This window comes from Anguilla rostrata, chromosome 5 (assembly GCF_018555375.3).
Source record: "Anguilla rostrata isolate EN2019 chromosome 5, ASM1855537v3, whole genome shotgun sequence".
In the NCBI taxonomy this organism is placed as follows: domain Eukaryota; kingdom Metazoa; phylum Chordata; class Actinopteri; order Anguilliformes; family Anguillidae; genus Anguilla; species Anguilla rostrata.
This window is the reverse complement of record NC_057937.1, coordinates 22778343-22804651: the sequence shown is the minus strand read 5'-3', so window position 1 is coordinate 22804651 and position 26309 is coordinate 22778343. Positions and strand designations below refer to the sequence as shown.

Sequence of the window (26309 nt, the reverse complement as noted above, 5' to 3'; positions counted from 1 at the left end):
TGAAAAAAGTTATTAACCAATTAATCTAATTTAATTCATAATAAGATTCAGCTGACTGAACACAGCCAGGCTTGATTGAGCCAGCCCTGTTGAATCTAAACCTCACTCATATTGAACCTTGCCATCAGAGTGAAGTAGTCACCACAGTTTCTTCAAGCACACTATGCCACGAGCAAAGGAAATTCCAGAAGAGATGAGAAAAGTTGTTGAAATATCGGTCTGGAAAGGGTTATAAAGCCATTTCTAAGAACAGTAGTGAATCTTATCAGGAGTGGCTGACCTGCCAAAATTTCTCCAAGGGTGCAGTAACAACTCATCCAAAAAGTCACAAAAGATCCCAGAAGAACATTCAGAGAACTCCAGGCCTCTTCAGCCTTAGCTACGTTTAGTGTTCATGTGTCCACAATATGAAAGACAGTGGGAAAAATGGGATTCATGGGAGAGTAGCAAGGTGAAAACCACTGCTAATCAAGAGAAACATCAATGCTCATCTCACATTTGCAAAAAAGCACCTGGATGATCCTCAAGCTTTTTGGTATAATATTCTATGGACAGATGAGTCAAAAGTGGAACTTTTTGATGACACAGGTCTGAATATGACTAGCGTAAAGTCTAGTAAATACAGCAGTAAGAACATCATGCCAACAGTCAAATATGGTGGTGGTAGTATGATGGTGTGGAGATGATTTGCTGCCTCAGGACCTCGAAGTTTGCCATTAGTGAAGGAACCATGAATTCTGCTCTGTACCAGAAAATTCTTTAGGAGAATGTCCAGTCATCTGTCCGCGAGCTGACTCTGAAGCATAGTTGGGTTATGCAGCAGGACAAAAGCAAATCCGTACCTGCATGGCTGAAAAGAAAAAAAAAATTTAAGTTTTGGAGAGTACACATAAAACGTGTAATTTTCTTTACTCAAGTTATTCTAGACTTTTGGGTACTTAATTTGAGCCTGTTAAATTCTGTGTGGTAGAGATTTGGGGGTTGTATCTGCTTTTCAAGAGGAATCTGAACCTTGGATCTTGGTTGTTTTCTTGGTGTTTGGTGTGCGCAGGGTCTGACATCTTTGACTTACAGCTCATCTGGCATTTTTACATTTCCATTCCTGATATTTTGGAATATTTGAGTTTTGGGTTATTGATATTTGATTTTGGATTTCCTGGGAGAAGCAAGCTGCGGTTTGATATATTCCTTCATCCATTTCTTTTGTGACTGTAATATGTTCATGTTGGTAACAGGGCCGGTTTTAGCCTGCTGTATTAGGGTGGGCTGGTAGAAATAATAGGTGGGCAACTTGGGCGCATTTTTGTCACTAGGATTGGTGTCGTCGATTGATGCGCTCGACGGGGAGACGGGGTGCTGTTGGATGCTGTCCGGTGGGGGGGGGGATGCTGGCGGGCGTGGGCGCATGTTATGCATTCAATTGATATAGCACTTCTCGTCACATTAAAGACCATCTTGCAGGTTAAATCTTTTACTAAATGTATACTTAACCTTGTCTGTAAATGACCATTTGAAAAGTTAAAAAAGTTAATGCAGGCTTGAATAATTTTTACAAGACATAAGGGCACAAATTCAGAGGAACTAGTGGCGGTTTTGAGCAAAGCTCAAACATTGCGTCATATTAGCCCAATGTGCAGTAGTAGTGAGTCTTAGCGGTCATAATGTAGTGAGTTGGTTTTTTTTCAGTAGTTTTATATTGCATTTCACCATGTATCATCATGGTAAATTATTGTGTTTGTGCAATTTGCACAAACTCCAGCCTGTCAGGACATTGAGCACACTAGCTTTCGTGCCTGGGTCCGTTTTGTGCAGGTGAAGAGACGGGACTTCACTGCTGCATTTGTTACAAAATACTCCTGCCGGTATTAGACAACCAATACTAGTTTTGTTATAGTCTGATACATGATAGCAAACTTTACAATGTTGTGATGTGAACGCAGCGTTAATATCGTTAGCTAACGCCCATAGATACTTGTTCATTCTACAGTCAATATCTGTGACTAAATATTGAATAAACATACAAACTTACCATTGGTTTTACGCATAGAGATGTCGCTTTTGAGACTGAGTGGTCATATATTGTCTTGGAAAATCTGTTTGTGAAATATACACACATTTGTGACACCTGGGTGCCTTCCAAAATAGCTGTGCATAATACCACACGTGTTGATTACAGCGTTGTCACCCTTTTTAGTACAGTCTGGCTTGATTGACAATTCATTTATTCAGTAGGTGAGAGTATAAGCTGTCTAACGATGTATAACATGTCTATTTTTGCTTTTGGAATAGCATTTTATAGGTCAGCGTAACCAAATCTTTTCTCATCATCGCATTCACTTACACACACTCTGGGGTAGCATTAAAAGACGCTGCACCTAATGAAACACTGTCAACGATTTTTCGTAATTTCTTGGAAAATACTATTATTATTGAGGACGTCTGGGCATAGCTAAGCCATTTGTTTGCTGATAGCCTAGCTGACATCGTTTTCTGGAGCGAAACAGAAGCGGATAGGACTGTGTCATTGATGTACTGTCTCTGTCTCTATCTACTGAACACAGATAAAATGTTATATTGCTATGTAAGTATTACTGCTCAAAATATTTTGGTTATATACGTTATTTTTGAAATTGAGTGTCTTTAAATAGGTTAGTGGTATTATATAATGTGGATATATCTATAAGCTAACGCTGGTCACTCACCAAGACACCTGCCCAGTTCTCCACCGGTTCTCCTCACACCAACTCAATTTCTCTCCTGACCGTTATTCCTTGTAACCCTGGTCTGTGCCTGGTCTCTTGGACGCCTAGCAGGCTCATAATGGTAAGGCTGTGGTCCGTCATATGCGTTTGCATAAACATTTACAACCTCTTGTGTCAAAACTAGTGTTGAGATCCATTCTTCTTATTGTTCAACTTGACCGATCTCCCTTCTGTTACGTCACTTCCGGGTTGGCGTTTTTTAGATGCCGAAGTAAAACTCTCTCACAAAAAAAACGACTCCAGAAGTCACTAGTGTGTACATATAAGTATATTTTTATTATCTAGGTCCTGCATCATTTTCCTACACATTGATTCACTGGGGTCTCCAACCTGCAATATGCTCTTTAACACCGCTAATTAAATCAACTGGCAGTACACTGCATCAGAGAAACTAGCTGTTTCAACCCGTGGCTGCCCACCCAATCAGAAGTTAGGAACGGTACTGGTATTTTTCGGTGCTATTTTTCCATTGGCTGAACAAAAAAAGTTAAAAAAAATTTTTTTCTTAACTTTTGATTGGGTGGGCAAGACGCCCGTTTGGGTGGGCTGAGCCCACCCCTGCCCATAGCTGCCGCCGGCCGTGGTTGGTAATATTTGTTATTTGTTTAAAGTACCTGACCGTTGTTTTTAGATTAGAAGTATTTTTTTGTTGTTGTAACTTAATAATAAATACATTTCTTAATTTAAATCTGTTTATGTGTTGTATAGTTTGATAAAGGTTGATCCAACAGGTTGCTCTGCCCATCAACAAATTTATAAATTTAACTGATAATTAATATTTTAAATAATTTTAATTAAACTGGTTTAACTGTTGATACACTTGTGTTCAGTATTCAGAGAGCTGTATGTTAAAGTGAGGGTGCTAACTGGTTAAAACCGCTGGATTCATAACATTTTACTCAATCCTCACTGTTCTTATAGGGCAAATACTTGTTCACTGCACTGAAGGTAAATGATGAGAAACCCAATTATTATATCATCTTCACACATCCATTTCCTAATTTTTCCTGACCAACAGTTGGAAATGTGACTGAATTTTGAGTTCATTAGGGCCGTTTCAACAATCGCTTAAACAATCCAGGATGATTTTATGCGTATCTTATCAAATTATCCTGTTAATTAAAGTATTTACTCCATTCCATGAACATCAATTATGATTTGATAAGTTCATCCAGGATTCAATCGTCTTGGAAACTGCACGCACCCACTCTGCTATAAAGGGGAGATGAATTACACACCAAAAACAGGATCACACTCCTTATAGACACAAAGGGTGGTGACGCTGCCCTTTGCTGGATGACATAACATGCTGAAATTGACAAAAGCAATATTTTTCAAACTCTCAAACGCTTACTAGCAAATCAAACACATCTAGAGTGATCAAAATGAGGGAGGAAGCCTGGCAGATAATTTCAGAAATTAAATACATAAGACTTTTATTCACTTGCTTTCTGATAATGTCACCACGCTGCAACATTTGATTATTTTTTTATGACTTCCCAGTGCATGTGACAGGAGCTGCAAAAGGAACTGGCAGCAGATCAAAGACAAATATAATTAAAGCCACAAGCGGCGTTGGGAGGGGTCCAAGCATTGGCACTATTGTGCCCCCTATGGAGCAATTTGAAAATGGTTTTGTCCTCATGAATACCTTCACCCAACATATCTACTGAATATCATGATGATTGTATAAAATATTGATGACTTATGGCCAATTATGACTTATGGCCAATTATGTGCCATTATTATGAGACGCGCTTCGTTGAAGTTTGAGAAGTTCATCGGTTGACAGCGGCCATACTGTTTATCCAATTGGGCCCATTTATATTGCGTTTATGTAGGTTGTTCCCCTGAGGCTCTGTATCCAATTTGGTGCTGATTGGACCAAAATTGAAAAAGCCCTGTAGAAAAACCTGTTTTTCAAACTAGACCCGATGGTGTCGGATTACTTAGTTGTGTCGCCATGGATGTCTCCTAGCCGTAAAGGCCTTTACTATGTCGTAACACTTAGATGGCATTTCGTAACAGTTAGATGGCCCGGCACATATGTGGAGCTGCAGTGCTTCCGCGCCGCAACTAAAAAAGGCATCAGACACATATTCCAATCCATTGCTGAGCTTAGCAGAGAATGCACATTTCAGCACATTTCAGAGACAGATAGAATGATAACACATATTTAAAATAATAAATACGACATTGAGAAAAAACAAAACAAAAAACAAAATATCAACTTGCCATCCCTGCTACCTGCATGCCGCGTGAAGAGTACCATATTATTTATCTAGACATTGGCAGACTACAGCATAAATTGCATCTTTTGTTTATATTCAATATTAGTAATTGCAGCAAGAAACAGCAGCTGTAGACACAAGAAAGTTTGTTATATTATGGTAGCAATGGAACGAAGCAGACTATATATATTTACCGTGTTTTATCATACCAGCGTGTTTTTGTGCGTTTGCAGAGAAACTCAAATACTATACTCAAATACTATAAATAAAAATGGTTTAGCTATTTCTCAACATAATGACGGATTCAAAGACTAAACAAACTCACCCGATATTGTCTTCAGATGGATCCATGCCAAAGAAAAGTAATTATTCATCCTCTCAAAAAGCTTTTACTAACAGACTTTTAGTAGCATGCACTCTGGCACTGTCTTCCATTGCTTCCACGACACGGAAATTTTGGCGTGTTTTGTTGACATAGTTAAAGCACCATAGATTCACCTGAATGACTAAAGATACATGCCACTCAAAGTTCAGACCCTCCCCCCTCACTGATAAAAACTAGTCCCAATGGTATCGGATTACTTAGTTGCATCACTATGGATGTCTCCTAGCCGCTTGCTGTAAAGGCTTTTACTATGTCGTAACACTTAGATGGCCCGGCACTAGGGTTGAGCCGAATACTCGGATGAAACGAGTATCCGGTACGGATAATGTACTTTTTACGAGCACGAGTACCATCCGAGTAAAATGTGTCAATATCCGTACTCGTGGTGAAGGAAAATCCTCATTGGGTAGCTGTATCCAGTGTCCACATCGTTCCGTGATAGGCCAGCCAGACACAGAGCTCCTCCTCTACACAGAGCCTATACAGAGTTCACTGCTGTGCTGCGCCACACAACACAACACAATCTTGCCAACGTAACAGCCACTCTGTCCATAGGGATCTATTATCTATTGTCATATATTCTCAATAAAATAAAGTTTGCAATTCTCAGATTCTGCTCAACACATTATTCTCACCATAGCTAAACACACATTTACTGGACATTCACACATAAGCACATATTACTGATTACAAATGGACATTTCTAGCTTCTAGCTTGCTACAGTGGGGCTAACTAGCCAGTTAACTAGCTGCTACAGTGAGGCCAGTTAGCTACGACTACATGATATAGCCTAAGCATGTACTTGTATTTCCTAACATTTAGCGATCTCATACACACGCTCTACCAGCATCGCTGACATCCTAGCATTCTTATACATATCCACTGTACTAATGCAATACCACTTTTGTGCACATTTAGACGTCGTCGCTCACCTGAAATCACAACACATACAGTACATCGTGGTTAGCCAACTGTCACCTGGGGCGATCTGTCTACTACTGTCTTCACACCGTCAATTCATTTTTAAAAAAATAATAAAACCAGAGTAATGATAACAGTTTCTTTTACTGCTACCACAGAGTGACGGAGTGTAGCACAGTGGGTAAGGAACTGGGCTTGTAACCGAAAGGTCACAGGTTCGATTCCTGGGTAGGACACTGCCGTTGTACCCTTGAGCAAGGTACTTAACCGAAATTGCTTCAGTATATATCCAGCTGTACAAATGGATACAATGTAAAATGCTATGTAAAAGTTGTGTAAGTCGCTCTGGATAAGAGCGTCTGCTAAATGCCTGTAATGTAATGAATGCGTAAGTGAATGCGATGATAAGAAAATTTTTGGTTACGCTGACCGATAAAACGCTATTCCAAGAGCAAAATTAGACATGTTATACATTGTTAGAAAGCTTATACTCTCACCTACTGAATAAATGAATTGTCAATCAAGCCAGGCTGTACTAAAAAGGGCGGCAACGCCGTAAACAACACGTGTGGTATTACGCACAGCTATTTTTAAAGGTACCCAGGCATCACAGATTCGCTTATATTTCACAAAGGGATTGTCCAAGACAATATATGACCACTCAGTCTCAAAAGGGACATCTCTACGCGTAAAACCAACAGTAAGGTTGTATATTTATTCAATGCTTAGTCCCAAATATTGACTGTAGAATGACATGGTATCATTTTCTTAAACTGTTGTCTCGTTTATTTCGTTACTCAGTGAGCAGCGTTTTCACTGCAGTGTTGGCATATCTTAGGCTATTGTCGGGTTTATCTTGTTGCTACGACGGAATACGATTTTTGAGTGGTGAATGCCCACATAGATAATATTGTACATTATGAAGTTCAGACCCTCCCCTCACTGATAAAAACTGCGTCGCCATGAATGTCTTCTAGCCGCTTGCCGTAAAGAAGTTTACTAGATGTCGTAACACTTTAGATGTGGAGCTACAGCTCTTCTGCAGCGCAACTAATAAGTCAAAATGGTGGGCAAACAATATGGCAGACATAGGTAGTCCCAAAAGTTGTAGAGCACATTCAGATGCATCGGTCGATGAAGATTTGTGTTGATCTGACTTATGGTGTTGGAGTTATGGCCTTTTAAAGTATGGCCCTTTGCTATAGCGCCACCATCTGACTGACATAGGTGATTTGTAGTGCCTGAGTAGTGGGGAGCCATAGGAACCCACCTACCAAATTTGGTTGGTCTACAACTTATGGTTGCTGAGCCTCAGACATTTTAGCGGAGAAAGCTTCCACGCCCTAACTAAAAAGTCAAAATGGTGGGCAAACAATATGGCGGACATAGGTAGTCCCTGAGCCTCAGACACTTTTAGCAGAGAAAAATAATAATAATAATAATAATAATAATAATAATAATAATAATACAATAGGATTCCACCAGCTTCGCTGCTTGGACCCCTAATCATAAATATAGCTGCAAGCAGCGATGAGGGGGCCAAGCAATCCAGCAGGGCAGACTCGCCATGGCAACTTGAACGGATACCAAGTTTTATGTCAATTGACGAAAGATTGGGTGTAACTGAGATATGAGCTCACGTCCTGTTTGGGTTGTTTACCTTTGATTTAGCGGTAATGGAACAACATTTTTGAAAAGCAAAAATGCATCAGAGACCTGTTTTGAGGGTTGGTCCGAAGATGATCTGTGCCAGCTTTGGTGAAGATTGGGCAAACTTTGTGGCCTGTGAAAATCTTTTAAACCTTTCAATAAAATCCAATATGGCAGCCGCATCAATTAGGTTGACATGAAAAGTTGCCATGTGTCGGCCTTGGGACCTCTCACGGTATCACCAGACAGGAGAATTATTTTAACCAAATTTCAAAACTTTTTACCATATGGTTCTAGGGGCTGCTATAGACACCCTGCCCAGAAGAAAAAAGATAGAAAGGTAGAAACACAATGTATGCAGTTTCGCTGCTTGGCCCCCAACAATAAGAAAACGTAGAAACACAATGGGTGCCCTAAGCAGCTTCGCTTTTGTTTGTAGTAGGCTAAGTTTGCTCATATTTATTATGTCTTCACAAGAGTTTTTGGTAGGGATGGTAAATTCATGGGATTTGGTGTAGGCCTCCAAACTGCAGTGTTGGAAGAACTTTGATAGCAGCAAAAGCACATAGATAGCCTATCAACAAGGAATTTAATAACTTATGAAGTCTGAGGACTTTTATTATGATGGGTAGAATGATTGACGTACCCTACATATCTGTAGAAAAATCCAGGAGCTTGCTTTTCCAGGATTGCGAACAGAGGGTAGGACCTACCTTGATATGTCTCAACAAAATTAGAATTGATAGGGCTATATATTTAGTCTATTACGTCTGGAATAACGTATGATAATATGTTTAAGGCAACTGACGGTCAAATGTTAAAATTTAAAGTGGTTAATGTTACATTAATGAAAGTTAGCTTGTGTAATGGTTGAGTATGGTAACGTACGTCAGGCCTGACGGGGAAGTTATCGTGGAGATTAACATTAATGTTAGTTCTTCTCAACAGGCTGGAGGTAACGTTAGTTGATATCAGTTAGTTATCTCCGTATCGTTAGATGTATTGTTAGCTGCAGTTAGAATATTTCTTGAAAAAGCTGGGATGGGTATTTTGTGTTCCTCTCGGTTGATTGTAAGGCATTTTAAAGTAACTCACGTGTGCTAGCATGTTGGATAACAATGTCTTGAATAAATTATAACGTAAATGACTGGGCTAAGGAGACAAACGACATATAACGTACTGTTATTGTGTTAATCGTTTCATTGGTCTTTTATGTAGCAAGTTAACTTAAACTAAAGTGGATGGTAAGTCAAAGATGACTAAGGCCCTGTCCACACCGCTTACCTCACGTGTGCGTGACAGTCTATTCACCCAGGGAGAGCTTCCATTTGAAAAGGGGTACTCAACACCCAAACGGAAACAGGATGGGTGTGGGGACAAACAGATTATAACTGTGAACACTCTAATGAAGACACATTGCTAAAAAACACCAAAATCTAACAAGGTTAACGTTAGATTGTGTTGTGTACTATGGTTATGGTTGATTAGCCGTTGTCGGGTAGTGTTGCTTAACTCTGTGGTAACGTCGGGTAACATTAGTTGACAGCAACAGTACAGCGTAAAGTTTTTAGCTTGCATTATGAATGTTTATGAAGCAGCGAAAAAAAAATTTATTCTCAGTAGATGGAAGATGCGTAACCTTACCTTAGCTAGCATGTTGGGTAACAAACGTTTTGTCCTTCATATCATTCCGAGAACTAATGTTACTCCATTCGCCAGTGCATTCGCATCATTTTGTGTTGGAATTGACCATCTCAAATTTGACTTCACGCTTTTTTTGTGGGATGCATCGATGATGGGTTTTTGGAAATAGTTCTCCTTAATGCCTAATAAAGTCAATAGAAATTTATGTTTGTCTGGTATACAAAAATGAATGGTCATTTGTCTATTTAATTTTAATAGTTTTTTTTTTGGCAAATTTCTTTACTGTAGTTGAAAGATGTGAATTCACTAACCATGAGAAATAATATCGTAATTATGAAGTCACTTGTGCTTAAGTAGGTTGACAATGGGTAAAGCACATAATGCGTTCAGAGCAATAGAAGATTTCTAACAGCCAGCACACGCTGATAAAATGAAGACTTCTACAATTTGGATATTGCATCTTTATGATTATTTAGAAAATACAGACATTGTTTCATTCATTCATGTTCTAGTCACATACCATAGCTACATTTAAGATATGTAGAGTTAATGTAAGAGTGTAGGATAACAGTGATTAAATGATGTGGTAATGGGACGTGAGTTAATATTAATATTATCATTGCCATTAGTGTGTATTGGAGTCTGATATTAATGGTAGTTTTTTTTCCCTGTAAGTGTACCGGGGCAGTTAAATGTAAGAATAATTGGAATATGTGATTTGTGGATTTTAATAATGGCTAGCAAGCTATGCATTATCTCTTCCTTGAAATTGCAAAGTATGTATCTATGCCATAATCTTGTATTGAGAAACTTGTTTATCTTTTCCAGATATTCAATTTGTGACTGCTTTAGTGAAGGTAAGCATAAAAGTTATTAATGAATGTGGTGTGGTTTACCCTTGCATGTGAAAGAAGGGAAGCTAGATTGAGAGTTGTAGAGGCAAAAGTGTTACTGCTGTTTTGTAAATGTGTTTGGTGAAATATTAAATATCTGAAAATTAATTTATTGGAAAATATGCAATGGATTGGACGCAGTGGAGTATTCGTAATAGCAAGAACATCAGGTACATCAGGAACATCAGGTCAGGTATTCAGTCCTGTACCTATCCCAGCTCCATGCTCTGGATTACCTAATTTACATTGATGGTGTTAGTGTGTTTCCTGTTTTACCCATTATATCATCTCGCATTACATTTCTGATCATTGAAAATGTTAGAACATGTGGTCAGTGTCTTAGAGATTATCTGAGCAGTAACATTTTGCTTGTTTGTGTACAACTCTCATGATTATGTGTGATATTGTGAAATATTACTTTAATGTAGAAGACATTCAATTATATTGGGACCAATATCATGAGAGTTGTACACAAACAAGCAAAACGTTACTGCTCAGATATTGTCCCAATATTGGTCCCAATTTTTATTAAATTAATGATCAGGAGTCTGACTGTAGGTTTTTTTTCCCCCTGTATGTGTACAAACATTGTACTTGTTTAGAAAATAAATATGCATGGTATAAATAAACTAATAAAATATTGTATGCCTAATGAAAGCAGTTTGTGTTTGTGTGAGGATCATTATGAAGTAAACATGTTCATGAGTATCTTCAAAATACATCTGTATGTTAGAACTGTTGAAAATGAAATGAGTAAGTGTAGGAAATAGTTTTGCAGTAGTGGTATGTTAAGAGTTGAGTGTTTCTGATGTGTTTTCTGTGTGGGTGTTGTCGATGCCGCGGCCCAGAAGAAGAACCCAGGCAGCCAAAAAAAAGGATGGCTCACCTGGGGTGTGCTACAGAGGATCAGGTCCACTCCCAAGTTTAGACTTCCTCGTGAAAAAAAAGCAAACAAAACTTGTCGGGGGTTGGGTCACCTCCCTATCCAAAGGCCAAACAAAACTCTGACAACCAACAAAGTTGTATGAACTCTTTCCGAACAGATATGTCACACACCTTTTCAGCACACCTATGTCAAACAAACTCTCATGACTCTCCAACAAACTCAGTGTCAACTACTGTGGAAAACTGTATGAAAGAACACCCTGTTGCTACCGATGATTGTTTCTCTTTGACTAAACCTGTTGATTTTCCAGAGAGATCTGTGCTAATGGGATCCTTTCATCAAGGTGATCCACAGTTTGGAGATTCATGGAACAAGCAGTGTGGTGCAATCAGTCTGACTGCAGTTTTTAAGAGCAAAACAAAGAGTTGTTGATGTGGGAGACCAAAGATTTGGATGATGTTTTGGTGAAAGGGAGTTGCCTTTATAGGTCAATGTGAGCTCAGGGTAAGATAAGAGATCATGTCCCAGGAAGGGGTTACATTGCCATGTCTGAACTGCCAAGGAGACACAGATTGTGTAATTCTGATTTCTCGATAAACTTTGCTGATTCTTTCAATGGATTTGTTTGTGTTGATGATTACGACCATGCCATACATGATGTTGCCATGCCACTTCATGTAGCATTACAACGGACACTGCTGAGTAATGATGCATGCCTCTTAACCATTTGTGCTAATACATGTGCTATTGTTAAAGAGGGATCATGGTTTTCGCTGATTGATTCACATGGTAATAGAAATGTTAACCAGAAACGACAGGAGGTGAGTTGTGTTTCTTATTATAGCTGTTGCATCTCTGTACAGCTACGTTTTTGACTTAGCACGGTAATTTGGGGTAAGAACACCAAGATTTGAGATAACTGGAGTTGAAGCGGTCATGATTGATGCCAGTGCAGAGCTGCGTAGAATGCTATGTGATGCAGGTACATCTTCCAGCTGCATGGTCAACACAGTGAGCTCTCAGAGGAGCCATCCACTTTACAGTCATGTTGTGAAAGGTAATCTTAAGGTGTATGGACAGCAGGCAGTTGGAAGTCAATCGAAAAAGCCAACTACACTTGCAGCAACGATTGGTAACAGCACAAAAGATTGTGCGCAGACAGAAGCAGACAAAAACACCACTTCTGCTCTAAGCAGTAGAGCAGTCTACAGTGAAGTTTTGAAACGTAAGCCCAAGGTGTGTGAGGATGGGTTTTGTATTGGTGTTGCCAAACAAAATTTTGCTGCTGACATGTCTGAAGTATATGCTGCTGGCACGGCCGTAAACGCAAACCAACACAGGGCACCAAGGAAAACACACAGCCAAGACCATACTGTCAGTGAAGCTAAAGCTTCTATGCCTAAAAATGACAAGACCCTTAACTGCTCTGAGCCTGAGAGTAAACCGGAAAAGCATCACCAGAGTAATTCATTCCATCAAAATAAACATGGGGCGACATAGCTCAGGACGTAAGAACAGTTGTATGGCAGTCGGAGGGTTGCCGGTTCGATCCCCGCTCTGGGCGTGTCGAAGTGTCCCTGAGCAAGACATCTAACCCCTAACTTCTCTGGTGAGTGAGAGGCATCAATTGTAAAGCGCTTTGGATAAAAGTGCTATATAAATGCAGTCCATTTACCATTTACCATTTACCATTAAACAAGTCAGAGACACCACTGCTAAAGCGACGGCATCCTCAACAATAAAGACAGACAAACAAAATTCACAACAAAACCCATTCAAATAACCCATTATGAAAGTGAGGGAACAGACAATGTCATTATTAGCGATGTAAGAGTTCAGGAACAACCTTTTAAAGGAGTAACATGGTGGTTGAATGTGACACTTGCCAGTTGTCTTTAGGCAACAACAAAACAAATGCGCGTAATTTTTTTATTATTCAGTGATTTAAACGTATTTTAAAACGTATTTTTCTAAGCCTAAATTTCCCACTATAAAAGTTCACCCGAACTATCTGGGCGTGGTAATGAGAACTGTCAGTTAGCTACGATTGACAGACCGTGCCCCGTTACCATAGCTACCTCCATGATACGCGGTCATCTTGGGAGACTGAATTTTCATAAGCTAGCTAACTTAGTATATCAAATATCGATAGCTAAGGACGTTGACTTATATCCAATAATAATTTTTGCTAGCTAGCTAGTCAAGTTAAGATAAAACCACAACTATAATGTCCTTATGAAAGCAAACTAGCTAACTAACGTTATCGATAACATTACATTATGAAAGCAAACTACATAGCTAGCTAATGTTAGCTATAAATGAATATAACCAACCAGATAGTCTAATAGTCCTTAAAAGGCACTCTAATAAGTGAACCTAACATTAGTCAAATATAATAACTATGGGTCACGCGTTATCCATGGGTCCCCAAATATGATTTAGAATGAGCTATCACAGCAATCTGACTGACAGTAGGGAGGGCAAAACGGAGCTTTAGAATGTCGCCAGCTGTGTATGCGCGTGGGCTCGCCAATACATTTCTCACAGAAAAGGTAGTTTGTCGCCTTTTTTTAGTTCATTACAGTGGCGATAGAAGTGAAAAAAATATAGTTTTGCTGTGCTGTTAGCCTTTACTGCTCGCCGTACAAGGTTAATGTTAAGTAGCTAGCACAATCGGACAGCACTAACCCATAAAAATATACTTTGAATGATGCTTGCTCAATCGAACGGTAAATCTGAAAACCATTCGATTACAGTCAGCGGCACCAAAATTTTCTTTCACACCCTCAATAAACGGCAAAAGTCCCAGTAGAAATTTGAATTAAACCTTTTAAAGTTATATATTTTCTGAAAAGTTATCAATTCTGTTTGGCCACAGTGAGTGAAACTAGGTGATCTGAGCGTATATTTTCTATGTAAATTACGTCAGAAGGATTCAGCCTTGTTGTTTGCTACCTAAACTTCACAGCACACTTGTAGCAGGACGGTGTGTCCGGTCAGATTTCTTTACGGGGCGTGGAAAGGGGAGTGGTTACTGTACTTGTGACGCACTAAGTCGATAACATTCTCAACCGGCTGAAAATCGGACGATAAATTTAAAACGCATATTTCTCCAAAAATAAAGAACGGACATATTTAATAATTTACTCATCGTGTTTCTTCAATGCCTCTTGTGCAAATAGCACATAAAACCGAGAAAGTGTGAAAACCACCATGTTACTCCTTTAAACCTTTAACGTGTCAGGATCAGGATGCTTTGTGCGCACGTTTATAACTTACTAATGAAAACGTTGAGGGTACCATAGCAACAAACGATGATGTCATGGGCTGTCCCTGTAAGATAAAGAGTATAAAGCCGGATGGAATCTGTTTCTATCTTAGCCTAGCCTTTAGCATATGTCAAAATGAAGAGAAGCATCTGAAAATGAGATGGGATGTCGTGAAAAACCTTCAAAAGAACAGTCCCAAATTTGAAATATATTTGAGAGATGAGTACACATCTGTACAAGACTACGTGACCAAATCACGAATATATTACTGTGGTTCATGGGCAACAGAGATAGATATTTTTGCTGCAGCTGACTTTCTACAAACAACTATAATGACTTTTAATGATGGAAGATGGAATGCGCACTGGCCTACAGGTACACATTCACAACGATGCACAGAGAATGGTATTCCACACAGGCAATCATTATGAAGTTGAAACATGTATTAAACAAAGAAAAGGAAATGTTTGTGCAGGAACATGTCAGCCTGAAAAGAATGATGAGAACTTGAAGTCACACATAGGTCTATGAAAAAGGAAGTTCAATGAGAAACGAGAAAATGTGAAAGCTAAGAAAGAACACCAACGGTACTACAATGTGATTACAGAGAGAAAAAAATTCAAGACCTTCAAGATAAATATCGCAACAATGAGGGTCTCAAACAGGCTAAGCATCACTATGTTCGGAGTAAAGACCAGACAAATCCAGAGTATCAAAAATTTATGCGTGACTATTTTCAAAATAAATACAGAAAAAACGTAGAGTTTCAGAAAAAGAAGCTGGAATATTTCAGAAGTAAATACAGGAAAGATATATTGTTTCATAAATACAAGCTTAAATGTTTTTGGAGAAAGTATAAGACTGATCCAGAGTTTCAGAAATACAAGCTTGAATGTTTTCGGAGAAAGTATAAGACTGATCCAGAGTTTCAGAAATACAAGTGTGACTATTCTGAAACGACATATTGGAGAAATCTTAACTTTCAGTGTCATGTCCGTGATTAGACTCGGACTTGAAAGAGTTGAGGAAATATTGGGTAGCATTGCTTTGAAATACATCTTATGTAATTTCGGTGAGGCAAGATAGCCTATATTGTTTGTAGTACCGTAACTTGGCGTCATTTTGATATCAATACTTTTGAGTAACTTGGCATTTTTGTACGTTGAAAACGTGTTTTTTATGAGATATCATTTCTTTTTGCAAAGCGTTTCATTACGAGAGTGAGAAATGCGAAGTGACCCTGTAAGAAACGGTTGTGGATTATGGCTATCCTTGTGTGAATTTGTACAGTATGATGAGCGTGTACTGTTTAGCAGTTTCGGTTTGCTATATATGTAAAACAGTGGCTGTGACAAAGGGTGCGGTGGCGTAAGCATAAACGCAACAGAAACGCAGGTGAAATATGGCCAGTGTATGTATGTACTCACGGATTTGACGGCCATCCAACGAGCCTTGGTTGAGAAAAGAATCAGCAAGCCCGTAGAATTAGAGCTGCCTAGGTCGCAACTTGTGTACCCTGCTGTCCTGCTCCGTTGTCTGTTATTTCGTGGAGATGCACTTTTAGTGTTTGTAAGGTTTATAAGGCATTTTGATAGGCTTATCTGCAGGTGGGAATCCTGTTAGGTGTTTTGCTAAGCTAGAACCGGAAAACTTGATAGTGGAGAATAGGAGCAGACGCATATGTCCCAGCGGCTTTGCATATGATAAAATAACAGCGTGAGAGAAATTAGGACGAAATGATGAAATTGCGTAGTTGAAACAATATGTTTTTAGCAGAATGGGTATGTAGGTGAAGGTTGAGATGATCACAGACTATAGTGCGGAGTAAATAAAGTGACCATGAGCGAGCTTAGTTTCCTTATGGAACGGTATATATAATAGTCGGTGTAAAGCATCACCTGTTGAAGTGGAGGGTTAAGTAACGTGTGAAATCTATTGCACTGATGTGCTTTTTTTTCATGTTCAGTACTAGTAGTTATACTTATGAGTGAATCATGATTTTAAATGTAATGTTTTAATGGGGAGTTGCAGAACGTACATACGTAGTAATTGTTTGTATGTGGCTAGATAGAGAACAAGGTGAGGTAACATGAATGTAGAAATGTGGCGTTTGCTGATAAGGTTTTGTACGGTAGCCAAGTGAAGAAATATAGTCAGTAGAAATGGCACAGTGGTGAACCGGTGTAACTTTTTAATAAAATGAATACATTTGCCATCATGAAATGCATATGGGTGGCCGTGAGTGAGTTTTGGGAAAGAAAATATAAAAGCGTAAGAAAACGTTAGTGTAAAGGAGGAAATTATCTGCCTGAGGGCGAGGCGGGATTCAATCCTTAAACCGGAGGTTTACCAGTCTGTGACTTTGTTAGTGCATCACCCTGACATAGCTATGCAATGCGTAAAATATCATTAGCAAACCTGTCCGTGGTTTTAAAGAAGAACACAGGCCAGTAAGCACAGAAGAGCTCCAGTTGAATCCATATGGTTAATAACTGAACATGCAGACGGTACGTCATAATGCAGTGTATACGTTCGGTGAACGGCGGGTAGATATGGTGCAAAAGCAATAATTGAAAAGTAGTAGACAATTATTAGTGAGGGTAAAAGCAGGTTAAAGAAACATGTCCCTAGCTGGGCTTGAACCTACAACCCCATGTTCCCAAGACTGTAACCTTACCCACTAGGCTACAGGCAGATTAGCTATTTAAACTGGAAATGTTTCAGAGTAAAAAGGTATGAGTATTTTGCGTGTGTAAGCGAGTTTTTGATTGGGTCGTGAGAATGAGGATTTGGCTGATGTCGGTTAAATGTCCAATGGGGAGACATGTTGTTAGTGGGATAGGCGGCAGGAAAAATAAGAATGAGAAGAAGAAGAAGAAGAAGAAGAAGAAGAAAATGCAAAATCCCCTTAGTTTGGGGCTTTATTGTGTGGACATGTGAAGTTGTTTATGAAATCTGTCTGTTGAAATGGGGGTCAGAATGTACAGAATTTTATTTTTTTAAGGGCTGAGTGTCTGTGGCTGTTGTGGTTATTTCTGTGGGGAACCCTGAAAAGTGCCAGACTCTTGGTGCTGTATAGGTATGGGGCATGCCCCCGCCAAGGCATAACTTGGCGTAACTTGGCGTAACTTTGACCAAAAGTATCAAGAGCGAAATGTTACATTTAACCCCGAGATTGGCTTAAAAACTAATGTGGCGTGGGGTACACCTAACAGTCTGAATAGCTTACACAAAAAAAGTTAACACAAAATAAGACAATTCAATACAATTCCATGTTTTATGATACCATTTTAAATTTATTTTTTGATTATATTTATATGTTTTTTAGGCCTACCTATATCGGTTAATATCTCTCACAAGACTGTACATTATTCTTCCCATCTAATGACTGTTCGATCCAAACAGCTTGACACATGTCACCATGTAGCTTAAACTTGAGTTAAATATATTTATGAAGATCTGGTCTGTGTTGAACATATACAATCAATTGATTAATTAATAGTCTACAGACAACAAGCTAACAACCCCGTTCAGTTTAACCCCGCAAGGGGGAGTGTAGGGGACATGCTGCTACTTCTCATAGTGGGGCACCAAACTGTAGAAGATATACATCAATATCCTCACAGGTGGTGCCAGCATGTAATAATCAGTCTCATAATTTTAAATATACAAACTACAAATTGGCAATGTAAATTAATAACTAAATTAATAATTATTAAAATTACACATTAATAGCCTATCTTAACCTAATCAAAATATCATATTCAGCTAATACCAAACTAATATAAATGATTCCGGTAAGAGGTGAAGGTATTCCACTACGTTCTTTTGATTAGCAGTGGCTGACTCAATTCAACACAAGAGTAATATCAATACAGACAACCGTGTAAATATAATACAGTTTATGAAACACAAAGTACCGAAAAGGGAAAAGCACAATTCTCTTCAATGATGTATAAAAAACTACGTGAGTGCATGTGTGTGTGGGAAGTGTTGGAGGTTGTGTGTACGTGTGCGTGCATATTTTCCTGTGTGGGGGTGGTGTACCACGGACATGTGTTCACGGAGAACAAAGGAACATAATGTAGTGTGTGAATGGAGGGGTTTTTGAAAGAAGCTGGATGTAGTGATGGTGCATAGAGCGTGCCAAACACATGAAGGATTTGGCAATGGGTGTATGTTTTACAAGCCATGTTAAGACCAGTTAGTAATTAAAATAGATCACATGCAAGTTATGTTCTGTGCCTGACATATATTAAACTAACGCAGTGCGGTGGTAGGCTTAGAGCCAACCGAACATACAGAATGTTTACATTTATCATTAAAACACAATAACCGTTAGCATCGTCATGTACATTTAGTCATAAATTACTATAAAGCGCCTGACAGATAGAAAGCGTCAATGACGCACGTCAAGTGAGGCCACTTGTTCACATCGAAGGCGGGAGAATTTGAAGCGTCGAAGTGTCAACAGAGGAGATCACGATGGGTATGTACCCAGAATTTCTTTCGTCCTACACTTTTTTCTAATTACTTTTTTACAGCTAGTATGTGCAAAGGAAGACGGGACTACTGTAGTTTCACAGACAAACCTATTATTCTTCAGGATCTGTGCAGACCTTTGTCTATTTAATTAAATTTAATTGTGTTTCTCAAAAGAGAATTTAGAACGGTCGGGATGCCGGGATGCCATATACACATTGTATTTTGGTGGTCTGTACCCCGCATCGACTCTCAAAAATAGAACCGAGCCCTAAAGGCGCGTCAACAGGTTTTGACATGCCCACTGGACGCCTCCAGTTTGTCTACAGCTATTGAAAACAATGGGTGCGTTTGTTGACGCAAGCGTCTGACGCTTTGTATCTGTCAGGCCCTTGTATCAGTCCGTTGCGAATTATGCTGTGCCCAGAGTTACAGCCTTACTTGAGTCCTGTAGTTCCGCTGTTGGAAATGATTCCTGGTTTTCAGTGCGAAGTCTGTGGGAGTTGTGAAACAGGGGAAGCTGATCACCCTTTTCTGGTTCCAAAACACACAGCCTGATCCTTGTTGCAGATCGCTTTGCAGGATGCATCGGTCGTGCATGGCTCTCCTGGTTGTTCAACCACTGCTAATCATAGGAGGTTCCTCCCGCAGCCAGTAGCCGGGGGTATACGTACCTTGCTCCGTTGCAGGCCTTGCGAACTCTTCCTGGCATGTGGACTATGAGGGGCCGTTTAATTCAAAAGTCTGTCCGAGAACAGTGGTGGTGGGTCTCCAGGAGTTAAGTGGCGGGGGTGGGTATCCAGGAGTTAAGTGGCTGAGGTGTGAATGTGTATGAGTGTGAAGCAGGGTGTTGCTGCAAAAGAGCATCCGTGCTCAGCGAACCTACCCTGGGTAAATAAAGGTTAAAAAAAATAAAAATAATACCCACCACCGGCAGTTAACTCCTGGACACCCACCCCCGCCGCTCTCTGATGCCTCTTTTCCACCAACACGAACCTAGTGCTGGTTCTGGGCTGGTGCTAGTGCCAGTTCGCAGTTGGTTCAATTTGCGAACCTTCTAAGAACCGGTTTGCTTTTCCACAGGTTAGAGAGCCATGTCATTACGTCACTGTATACTCCTGTATACGTCTCCGCTTTCCCAGCAACATTGTTACCTATTAAAATGTATGTCCTGAAAAAATACTCATAATAAACTGTCTAAATGTAAAAAAAACAAAAAACAAAAAAACAAAAAGAAAACAACTTCATACATATACATTTAGTTATATTATTTCAGCCTTATTTAGTCACTCCAGTTTTTCGCGATTCGGAATTTTCGGAATTCAACACAACATCAAAATGCCACAATTTTCCCAACGCTGCATAATTCGTAAAAAATAATTGGCCGTTTTAGGAATTATGCAGCGTCGGGCATTTTATTTAAATTGTGTTGAATTCCGAAAATTCTGAATCGCGAAAAACCGGAGGGACCTTTTATTTACTATATCAACTTCAAGACAAACAACACGCTCAGAGTTATCTCATCACGACCCATTAAATCCAATGGCACAGACGTTGCTTCATAATTTCAAACTGCTTTCCTAATGGCTATTTTGCCTTGGGTTACAACAGTGAATATCAGATTCCTAGACGTACTGATAGCGACCACATCGCAAGACAGGACACTTAAACTGCTAGCAAATTTATGCAAGGTTCCATTCATTTATATGGGGAGGTCGATACACGTCCCCATAGCAACCAAAAGCTATAGCGCTGGACCACCTCTTACTTATTTGTCGCCACAGAAAAAAATCGTGAAAGTACAGAAAAAATAATCACTGGAGAATAACAAGGACATTTTTTCCTACATAACTAGGTACAGGTTGTTACCGATATTTCGCCTATTTCATATATAGTTGCAAATCAGTTTAGGCTACGTTTTCCTGTCTGTCGAACGAAGGTGGTCTCACTCTACCTGGCGGTCACAAAGTTTTAGTTGGTCTTGGTTGGTCACGATAATCCCGCCCCCAGCCCCTGACGTAAGCGGTTCTTGGTACTAGACCAGCTAAGAGTTGCCGCTTTGGAACCAGTCTTCCTGGCCGAGAGCCGGTTCTTTTGCTGTCGAAAATGGAAGAACTGGTTCGCGATTAGGCACCGGCTCCGAACCAGCCCTCAAAATGCCTTGGTGGAAAAGGGGCATGACAGACTTTTTAATGAATCGGCGCCTCATAGTGGACTCACACGAAAGGGAGACGGGAGAAGGGTGGCAAGTCCAGGGAGAGGAACATGGAACAGAGAGAGCGAAACAGTGGCAACCTCAGTTTTATTGAAGGGTGCGCATTTCAAATTTATAGTAACCCAATACTGTAACAGGTAAGCTGTGGTAGGGGGCATGGTTAAACAGTGCACATATGGGCTTTGTAGTTTAGTGTCTTTTGTAGGCCATGGTACCTACAGGGGGCGATTTGTTCATAACTAAAAGACTGCTTACGATTACATACATTTGAATTATTTGACATACACGCATAATAAAGTAGCCAAAAAACACTTCTGGTAAAAAAAACTCACTTGCATATAGCCAAAGCAGGCTTTTGTCAACATCATCCGAAATATTAATTGAGCTCTCCCGCCGTTCGTCAGAGACAAAGTGATGGTAATTTTGTGTGTTTAGCCTGAAATATGTCATTCAAGCTTGATGCATCGACCTAAAAAGTCTGTGATACATTTAACTCTGTTAGATTTTGCCCCGTTCTCCCCTACACAAGTTGAGCACCCTAGAGGCCATATTTACTAAGCATGCAGCAAATTACCGTTAGTGCTGCAAAATTCTGCATCGGTGCATGTTCTCAATTTAGCGGATTATTTACTAAGACTTGTTATGTTAATGAACACAGCCACCAGTCACGGTAAGTTAATTTAAATGCATTGCCAGTATTTGAGATATGTGTTGCGTATGGCAGAAAAGCAACATGGCAGTAACACTCCATCTCTGGTGAAATCTTCGACAGGTGTCAGGAACCCATGGATGCATTGGATAGGCACTGTCATGGCAGTGCAGCAACAAGCAAAATAAACAGATTATGAGTAGTACAAAAAAGTAGCATGATTGCCAACACAGGACAAATATTGTCACAAATAATTCATAATAGTTTGAATTGGCTGTTAAAACAAATTTTATTATTTATTACTTTGCTTTTAATGAAACATCTTCTTTTACAAAGATGTAGAGAAATACTCAGACATTTCCTATCTATCTAAATGCAGAACAAATTCAATGCAACAAACATTTTTTAGAGCAATGGCAAGCTGAAACCCATTACCAAATTCCCAGTGTGCACCAAAACAGAACAAGGCAAGTGTTACCAGCAGCGATAGAAAGTTAACGCAATCATGATATCACAAATATTAAACACAATTTACATATTAGCACCTAAAAGCGGCTACAAATCTCTGGCAGTAGAATCAGTGAACACGAAATCGAAATCAACAACCACAATATACCAAACAAAGTCCTGTTCTTTGTTATTTCTCCCTGTGGTAATCAGCAAGCAAACAGTATGTAAATACTCCCCACCAATGTCTAAAGCAGAATGTAGCCTACATGGATTAAGTTAGGCTTCCCCTAACTTAATGATGTAGTGGGAGATGCCACTATTCGTATTTGTATCTGTATTTGTTCAAACAACAGAACTATTTGTATTTGTATTCTGATAAAAGCCAGAAGTGGGTGGAGTTTAACATGGAAGCTATATAAAATGCCAAAAATCCCTGACTTTTATCATTTTAATAATTAATTTTTAAAACAAACAATGACTTGTATGTTATACAGCCAAAACAGGTTCTTATAGCACGGAGGTAAAGAAACAGTCAAATCAAGTTTAAAACATAGGCTAAATGTTTTATAAATCAAAACATAATTACTCGCCTCACTCTGAACTGCACTGTATGAACTGTATGAACCACCACCCCTACCTGAGGGACATTGAAGTCAATTACTGTATAAACTGTAATATACGTTTATAATTAAAAAATAGTTTCTCATCTTCATGGTGAACTAATGTATGCAATGAACTCTTAATGAAATAAAAAAAACTACAAAATGTAAGGCTAAAATGTTTTGTTGTTTTTTGTTGAATACTTTTTCTCCACTCTTTGTTGAAGCCCCATTTTATCTATATGTTTGATTTACAGAAGCTGGGATGAATTAAAGAAAAACCCTTAAAGCTTCTGTGGGTGGAATATATCTTCAGGTCTTATACTCTTACTCAAACTTCCCCAAGTTATATTTTGTGAAGACAAGCTCATGCACGTGCTGGGAGCAGCCTAGAGTGATGAGGAGACAACATCCTCAGCTATACTGAAAAGTTGCTTGGAGGAAACATTTGTTAGTGGGCAGGTCGTATATTTTAGAGCCAGTGCTGGGAGTGTCATTAGCCAACAACCTGTGTCTGTAATTTTTTAACTCAAGAAAGATGGTGTTTTTCACTACCTACTACCGCCTCGCTGATTTCCAGTGGCATCAGACAAATCCAGAATTCTGCTACCTATGGCAAGCCCTCTTAACATTTAATAGCCTCACTTTACTATCCATAATTACATTTTAGATATCTACAAATGCATTTTCACTATTCATAATTACAATGTGACTAGTCAAAATGCCTTTAAAGATATCTATAATGACGTCAGAAGAATCATCATTCGACTTGTCACACATACCAAATGATAATTAAAGATATCTGTAATTCCATTTTGACTAGAATTATTCCTAGTCAAATCTGCTGTGCCTGACGTGACTCTAATGCAAGGCTTCGCAATGGATATTGGTCATTATGCTTACTGTTTGAACTAACTATGTTCATTGTGTTCATTATAAGAATTGCACCTTGTCTGACCTATGTTCTGTGGTTGTTCCAATGACCTTCGGTGTGCACTTATTGCACGTTGCTTTGGATAAAAGTGTTTGCCAAATAAAATATTATGTAAATGTAATGTTTTGCAAACCTAGTGTGATCAATAATGGTTTAAGAAATGGCGGTGGCTGTTCTTAAAAAATGTACGTGTAAGAAAATTCCACGAAGTGGAAAGAGATGGGGCGAAACAGTTGTCTTGTTGCAGACAGTAAAGTTAACAGCTCATTTCTCGCATGGGCCGCAGCATTGAAAACCCTGACAAAGACGCTTGACTCTGGTTCAGGCGTCGCTGCATTAGTAGAACGAGGAAATTCATACAAGGAGCCAGTTTTTGATATCTACAACTGCCTTTTGACCTAGTCAAAATGATAATTGAAGATATCTATGAATGTATTCCGACTAGTCAGAATGATAATTGAAGATATCTCCAAAATAAGATAATGTCTAGTTTCAAGACATTCAGAACTTCTTTGTATATATCAAAAGGACAATTGACTAGTAATAACTCAAATTCAAGATATTTCCACTTTAGTTTTGATTAATCATAACTCCAGTTCAAGATATCTACAATTGTATTTTGACTAGTAATATCCTAGTTTCAGATATCAAAAAAGATAATTTAGATAACTTCAATAACAAGGAATTAAAGATATCTGTAATTGATATCTGAATTGAAGATATCTCGAATCTGAGTTACGACAAGTCATAATTTAAATGGAGATATCTGAAATTCACGTTTTAGATAGTCAAAACTGAATTGTAGATATCTTTAATCTGAATTCCATAGAACTTCCATAGAAATGGCAAAATCTTACTAGTCAAAATGGAATTAGAGATATCTGAAATTAGCATTTTGACTAGTCAAAATGTAATTAGGGATATCTTAAATTAGCATTTTGACTAGTCATAAATTAATTACAGATATCCGTAATGTGAATCGGGGTTACTAGATGGGCTATTAGATTTAGATATAGATTTAGATTCAACTTTATTTGCTGTTTAAAGGGCTTGCCATAGCTACCTGACTTGTCTTTAACCTTCCTAAGTTCTCTCAAATCACTCTCCTGCTGAGGTCACTCCACTGGCTACCAGTCGCCACCAGGGTCAGGTTCAAAGTCTTGACCCTCATCTACACTGCAGTCAACAGGACAGCCCCCGCCTACCTACAGGGCATGATTCAATCCTACACACCAGCTTAACCACTCCGGTCTGCTGCAACAGGGCGACTTGCACTCCCCACTATACAGGCTAATGGTTCTTGCTCCTCCCTACCACAGAGCTTCTCCACCCTAGTTCCCAGTAGTGGAACAAACTCTGTTCCTCTATGAACCATTCAGTAACTGCCCGTCTTCCACTGTAGTCTGAAATTGCGTCTCTTCAGACAGTACCTGGACTAACTATCACTACTCTTCAGGGCACTCCAAATGTAGGATCACTTATTACTTGTACCCTTCTGCCTTATACCTGTAGCACTTTCATGTTACACATTTACCTCTATCCAGCACTTTTGTTGCATTTGTATTGTTATCTTGATGTTGTAGCTCATTGTCATGCCTCCTAGTTTAACTTAACATTACTTTCTGACTGAGCCTATGCTTACTGCGTGAACTGGACATAATGTTACATAATGAATATTGTAATGTATCAGATCTGTGTTTTGTAGTTGTTCCAATTACCTTCGGTATGTACTTATTGTATGTTGCTTTGGATAAAAGCATTTTCCAAATAAATGTAATGTAATGTAATGTATACAACATGACAGCATCGATTTCTGCACCAGTTGCGACCTAATTTCATAAAGCTTACAAAACAATATATATTCCAAAACTATTTTCTTGAAATAAAGGACAAAACTGAATCAATTTCAACGTTTGTATTTCTACATTAAAGCAATTTTGTTATATAGGCAAAGGTGAAATGTATGGAGGCATATTACAGGAACATTGAGAAAAGCACTAAAATGTGCAGGACAAAACACAAAATGGGAAAAGTAGTGAATATTTTTTTTAAGTAAATAATGAATTCACCACATTTCTCCCTCCCTTCTCCTTGGAATGCGGTTTTATATCGCACATACACACTGTCATTTTCCTGTCATCAATTCCAAAGAGCATGCACAGCTTTGGTGGTTTTCTGGGACCGCACACACACAAATCGGTTACATTTCACACAGTTTTCATGTAGCTATGCTATTCAGTTTATTCAAAGTCTCAGTTTCAGTTAAAATCTGAAAATATGCTGAAAATACCTCCAGAGTTCTAAGCCTATCATTTCTATAACTACAGAGTCCACAATT

General features: G+C 39.0%; 1 protein-coding gene across 6 annotated transcripts in view; it reads right to left on the bottom strand.

Annotated features, from left to right (window-relative positions):
* fkbp16 (FKBP prolyl isomerase 16) overlaps positions 1-26309 on the bottom strand; it is a 111169-nt gene that overhangs the window by 74977 nt on the left and 9883 nt on the right. For 3 of the 6 annotated variants that reach the window (XM_064335628.1, XM_064335629.1, XM_064335630.1), the window contains one exon: positions 749-850. The exons of 2 other annotated variants lie outside the window; for them this stretch is intronic. In XM_064335628.1, the coding sequence (XP_064191698.1) occupies positions 749-779 (31 nt within the window). In that variant the 5' untranslated portion in view covers positions 780-850. Of the gene's footprint in view, positions 1-748; positions 851-4711; positions 4839-26309 lie in introns of all 6 variants that reach the window. One more of the 6 variants, XM_064335631.1, reaches the window with a different exon arrangement.